General features: G+C 37.6%; 2 protein-coding genes and 1 long non-coding RNA gene across 3 annotated transcripts; all 3 read left to right on the forward strand.

The window, feature by feature from the left end:
• Positions 1-309: 309 nt before the first annotated feature.
• On the forward strand, positions 310-1,020 carry LOC143565430 (uncharacterized). Its single transcript, XM_077052402.1, has one exon. It carries the CDS (start codon positions 310-312, stop codon positions 1,018-1,020), a length of 711 nt encoding a protein of 236 aa, XP_076908517.1.
• A 412-nt stretch (positions 1,021-1,432) lies between these two features.
• LOC143565431 (uncharacterized) lies at positions 1,433-3,611 on the forward strand. The gene is made up of 4 exons (XM_077052404.1): positions 1,433-1,760; positions 1,818-2,613; positions 3,374-3,512; positions 3,582-3,611. Exons 1-4 carry the CDS (start codon positions 1,433-1,435, stop codon positions 3,609-3,611), a joined length of 1,293 nt encoding a protein of 430 aa, XP_076908519.1.
• Positions 3,612-4,655: 1,044 nt separating this feature from the next.
• Positions 4,656-5,181, forward strand: LOC143565432 (uncharacterized). Its single transcript, XR_013141068.1, has 3 exons — positions 4,656-4,734; positions 4,963-5,044; positions 5,111-5,181. It is a non-coding gene; the product is annotated as an uncharacterized LOC143565432 (long non-coding RNA).
• Positions 5,182-5,820: the final 639 nt, after the last annotated feature.

Below are 5,820 nucleotides of genomic sequence, written 5' to 3' on the forward strand. Positions count from 1 at the left end.
CAGCCATGGATGCAAAGAGACTCAGCGAGTGAACTAGGTTTTGGTATTCCTTCTTGAGCTTCTATTTCTTCCGTTAAAGGAGATTCGAGAAAAGATGGAATAAGAAGACGTGTTTCCAGAACGAACAAGATACGGGTTGAGAAGGGGGAGTTAGCAAAGTTAGACAAGATTGGAATGGGCATAGGAACATGTATTGATGTACCATATCGGCTAATGCTCCCAGGTTGATGCGATGTATCGATAGAATTTCAGAAGAGAGGTCTCCCTCGTTGACATCTATTGCTTTGGGTAAACCGAACGTTTGCTGTCATGCAACCAACGTCAATTGATAGCTTCATATATGCTGAGATACCTAACCCTGATGAAGATCCATTACTGTATAAGGTAGTTACAGAGCTAATGATTCATTGTCCATGCGGTTTAGTTAGACCAAGCTCAACCTACATGTTTATCGGATCATGTTCAAAAGGTTTCCCCAAGGACTTCCAGACAACAACTTTCTTCAATAAGAAGGGCTACGTGCATTACAGACGCAGACCTTCGGGGTTTACTGTAAACAAGAAATATGTGGTTGTCGACAGTAGATATGTTGTTCCTTATAACCGTGCTCTTTGTCTACACTTCATGGCACACATTAACGTCGAGTATTGTGGCTGGAGTATGCTTATTAAATATCTTTTCAAATACATTTCTAAAGGTTCTGATCGTGTTTGTTACAAGATCGCAAAGTCTCCTAATGAACCCACTATCCCAAATGAGGCTCCGTCTCACGTAGATGAGATCCAAAACTTTGTAGACGGTCGTTTCATATGCCCACATGAAGCCTCTTGGAGAATATTCAATTTTCCGATACACGAGAGGAATCCACCGGTTCAGGTTCTGTCTGTTCACCTAGAAAACTCACAAAACGTAACATTTAGGGATAATGAAAACCTGAACAACATTGTTGAAAACAGTTTTATTACACGAACAACGTTAACAGAATGGCTTTCCAAAAATCGTTATGATCCGTCAGGGTGACACCTAAGATACTCGATTATCTGCTTGAATACACGTGGGACGTTAGATCAAAGACTTGGCGTAGACGTTCATATGGTATAACTCCAGCCATAAAAAGACTGATATATGTACATCCAAGCTCAGGAGAAAAGTTTTGTCTTAGATTGCTACTAAATTATCAGAGAGGTTGTCAGTCTTTTGCTTCGATTCGGACAGTAGATGGCCATATCTGCTCAACTTTTCGCGATGCATGCGCGAAGCTCGGCTTGCTTCAATATGGCAACGAGTGGTCTTTTACCTTTAACGATGCAGCAGGTTTGGCCACTGCTGCCGAGCTACGGTCGCTATTCATCCATATGCTTTTGTATTGTGACATTTCAAATCCATTACAACTGTGGAACGTACACTAGTCCAGAACGTACACTAGTCCAAAATGTCTGATGACTTAGCACGAAATTATAACATAGCCAACGACACTGAACAACAACAATCTGTTCTATGCGAGCTTCAATTGTTGCTGATTCCAAGTCCTAACGGTAACAATTTATCATCATTTGGTTTACCAATGCCGTCAGCAAATTTCATGGAGCGTTTACGAAACACTCTACTGATGGAAGAGAAAAACTATGATAGAGAACAACTCTCACGTGAACATAAGGCATCTAAAGCTCTATTAAATACTGAGCAAAAAGCAATATACGAGGACGTGCTCACAGCTATAACATCCGGCAAACAGATCTTGGCATTTGTCTATGGCCATGGTGTAACCGGGAAAACGTTCTAATGGTCAACAATTATCTCCGCTATCCGCTGCAAAGGTAATGTAGTGCTTGCGGTTGCAGCTTCCGGAATAGCGTCGTTATTGTTGCCTTCCGGAAGAACCGCTCATTCTCGGTTCAAGATACCCTTTGATTTGGCAGATGACTCTTTGTGTGATATCAAGAAAAATACTCACCTATCCCAATTGATAACTGAAGCTGTCCAAATTATCTGGGATGAAGCACCAATGAGTGATCGACGATGCTTCGAGTCATTGAATAAATCACTTCAAGACATTCTTGATAAACCGTACCTGCCTTTTGGTGGAAAATCGATGTTGCTAGGAGGAGACTTCAGACAAACATTGCCAATTGTTCATAAAGCGTCAATATCATCTATAATTGCATCTTCATTACCAAACTCATACCAATGGCGACATTTTAAGATATATCAACTAACCCAAAACATGAGGCTACAAAGGCCTGGCATGAACCAATCAGAAGCATCCTCCATCGCACGGTTCTCCTCATGGCTCATATCATTAGGCAACAGAAAACTAGGCATAGCCCATAAGGATGACCCTCAAAATACAAAGAAAATACAAATTCCATCCGAACAAATTATTCAATACTCAGATACAGCATTTTCTGGACTGATACACTTCATATACGATGTTGAAACCCTACAAAACCCTTCAGCGACAACACTCTCTAAAAAGGCGATTGTCTGCCCCAAAAACGAAACTACACAACATATAAACAATTATATACTATCCATGTGTCCAGGAACAAGCAAAACTTACAGTAGCATAAATTCAATTGTTCCACATGCGGGTGACAATGGAGACACAGAGATGTTATATCCAAACGAATACCTCAACCTGCTGAACTTTAACGGCCTTCCACCGCACCACCTAGAACTGAAGTTTAAAACACCAATAATTCTTCTAAGAAACATGAATCCAACCACAGGCCTGTGCAATGGTACAAGACTAATAATTACCCATCTGTTGGAAAGAATTATCGAGGTCGAGATCATGACTGGAACAATGATCGGTCGTCGAGTATATATACCACGAATAATCCTGACCCATACAGACAAAGAGCTGCCATTTGTTTTAAAAAGAAAACAATTCCCAATTAAACCATGCTATGCGATGACAATAAACAAAAGCCAAGGCCAATCGCTAGACAAGATCGGCGTTTATCTACCAGAACCAGTTTTTAGTCATGGTCAATTATATGTAGCAATGTCTAGAGCTACCAAACCCGAGTCGCTAAAAGTTTTAATAGTACCACATGAAGACAATGAACCATCTGAAACAAGAAACATAGTTTACTCGGATTTCTTGCGCCACATAATACATGAATAAGTCATAGCACATACATACCAATTAAAGAAATACTTTACACCTTTTTTTACATACATATACGTAAATACCATGCTAACCTACTAACTATAGTAAGAACAATTATAGGCAACAGTGGTACATAGGTAGCAAATAACAATGCCACATTATCTTTAGGAACAGGTTTGCCATTAGGATTTCACATTTTGCACATAATCACCTTTTGAATACGATAATAACTGTCTAACTTTCAATTGCAAACTACAGGTTTACACAAATGTCTATGATGCGCATTTCTGAAATCAAAGAGTTTGAAACTCCATCACCAATAGAAGTTCGCATCTTGAAAAAATGGACTCGCACTGCCAACAAGCCCGAACTATGTTATCTGCTCATCGATGAACATGTAAGTACTACCGTCTTAACATTAATGAATTGTAACCTACATGTCAACTGATATAACACCTCATGCTAGGGATATTCTATAGAGCAACAGCCTCAATGAATCACAAAAGCCATTTTGATTCACTTATCGGCATCAAATCGTGCTATATAATCAACGACTACATAATCTTAGCAGATAGAACATATATGCCAGTGGTAGCTCACGATGCATCCCTAAGTCTTGGAATGAAAGCAACTTTTGTTCCATCAACCAACAACAAAATCCCTGACCACTACTTTGATTTTGCTACCTTCAATGAACTCATGCCAAGAACAAAAGGCACAAAAAGGCTTACCGGTAAAATACATGACCAACTAGAATTTCAACTCTTTACTCTTTATCACATATACCAATACAATATGTTGCATTTACAGATTACATTGGGCGTGTGATATCTGACAGCTATAAAGTAGTAAAATCAACGACATCAAACTCAACAAATCTGAGAATGATTACAATTGTTGACGAGGAGATAATGCTAAGGTCAGTCACTTACCTACCTCATACTATTGTAAATATAAAACCCATTTACTGCTCTAGGATAATGTCCATTCCTAAAAATAGCGATTTCTTAGTTTTTTCACAAAACTGAATCCCTTGGAAAAAATAGACTAAATATCCTCATTATCATCATCATCATCATCATCATCATCATCATCATCATCATCATCATCATCATCATCGTCATCATCATCATCATCATCATTACTATTATAATCATCATCATCATCATTATTATTATTATTATTATTATTATTATTATTATTACTATTATCATCATCATCATCATCATCATCATCATCATCATTACTATTATTATTATCATTATTATTATTATTAACCATTTATTAAAAAAATTACATATGGATAAAAAAATTTATTATTATTATTAAAATTTCTTATATTACAACATGCAGCGATGTGACACTAGAATTCACCTTCTGGCCAAGCCACAACATCAAAGTTCCAGAAAAAATCAAGGAGGGAAGCATCCTATCAATAACATCTGCATTTGTTACAGAATTCATGGGTAAACACATCCCAATAGCATCAAAATTAACATGTATTTTCAAAATACTAAACCAACAGCTATTGTAATAGGTCACCCACAACTAGAGACATCCGTCGCAACAACAATCACCGTAGACCCAACATTCCCAGATATCATCCATCATGTGAACAGGTACACAAAAATCACAACATATAATAGTAATATTTCAACTTCTCTTCTTGAATAATTTTTTTGTTTTTTTATATATAAATTTTGATTTATGAAAAATGGTGGGGATTGAGGAATCCAGTGAATGTTAAGAATTTGACAGCAAAGAGGCTGCTAAATTCTCCCTAGATATTATTATTATTATTATTATTATTAATAGCATCACACTAACAAGAAAATAACATGTAGCAGGTTGAACAACCTAATGTTACCAGCAGATCAACAATCAGTCCCACTCGCAGATATACTCACAAAGAATCCCCATCGACAACCGGTAAGCAATAATTTTACTGAATTAGAAATAAGCACAACACTAATATACAAAGATATAAAAATACAGAACAACCACAGATGCAACGCACACATAAAGTCCATAACAACAGACACAAAGTGGTTCTATGTCGTGTGTCCCGAATGCGGAAAGCACATGCATCCACAGAGGAACAACCCACATGGCTTCTCATGCGAGGACCACGATACCAACAAATCACCAAACTTCATTTAAGCTATTTTACTGTTTATTAATTTTCTACATACACTTCTATGGTATGAACTTCCTAAACTTATGTTTACTAGGTACTGTCTCAACGCTATCATTATTGACAACACAACCGACGTGCCAGCAGTTTTCTTTAATGACGCGATGACAGCTCTCCTCGGAATACCATGTAGTGACCTCATCAAAACTCATGGCTACAAAGACCAAAAAAAACCCACCACCACCCGTTTTCACAGCCGTTGGAAAAACAAGAGAGATGATGGTCACAGTCAAAGCAAACCACACATTTGCAGTCAACAGTGTCAAAGAAACACCAGCAACACTCCCCCTCGACCCAGCAACACCAGCTGCAAAATCTCAAGGCAAAAGGCTAATGCAACAACAACTAGGTAAAACACAACAAACAACTCAAAGATTATGGAAATTATTTTATGTTCATTCGTTTAATATTAAACAAACAAACGAACACAAATATTCATTCAATAGTGTTAGTCAACGTTCGACATTTATGTTAGTTTCCGTTCGTTCATCCAATATTGAATTAATCATCT

Source organism: Bidens hawaiensis, unplaced genomic scaffold (genome assembly GCF_021521415.1).
Source record: "Bidens hawaiensis isolate Kalapana, Puna unplaced genomic scaffold, B.hawaiensis_p1.1 tig00022333_1, whole genome shotgun sequence".
NCBI classification, from domain to species: Eukaryota; Viridiplantae; Streptophyta; class Magnoliopsida; order Asterales; family Asteraceae; genus Bidens; species Bidens hawaiensis.

Bases quoted from the DNA above. Each gene is read 5' to 3' on its own strand.
- LOC143565430 (XM_077052402.1), top strand. From the start codon at position 310: ATGCAACCAACGTCAATTGATAGCTTCATATATGCTGAGATACCTAAC.
- LOC143565431 (XM_077052404.1), top strand. From the start codon at position 1,433: ATGTCTGATGACTTAGCACGAAATTATAACATAGCCAACGACACTGAA. The intron at 2,614-3,373 runs GTTATATCCAAA...TGCAAACTACAG, and splicing joins GACAATGGAGACACAGAGAT to GTTTACACAAATGTCTATGA. The intron at 3,513-3,581 runs GTAAGTACTACC...ACCTCATGCTAG, and splicing joins ATCTGCTCATCGATGAACAT to GGATATTCTATAGAGCAACA.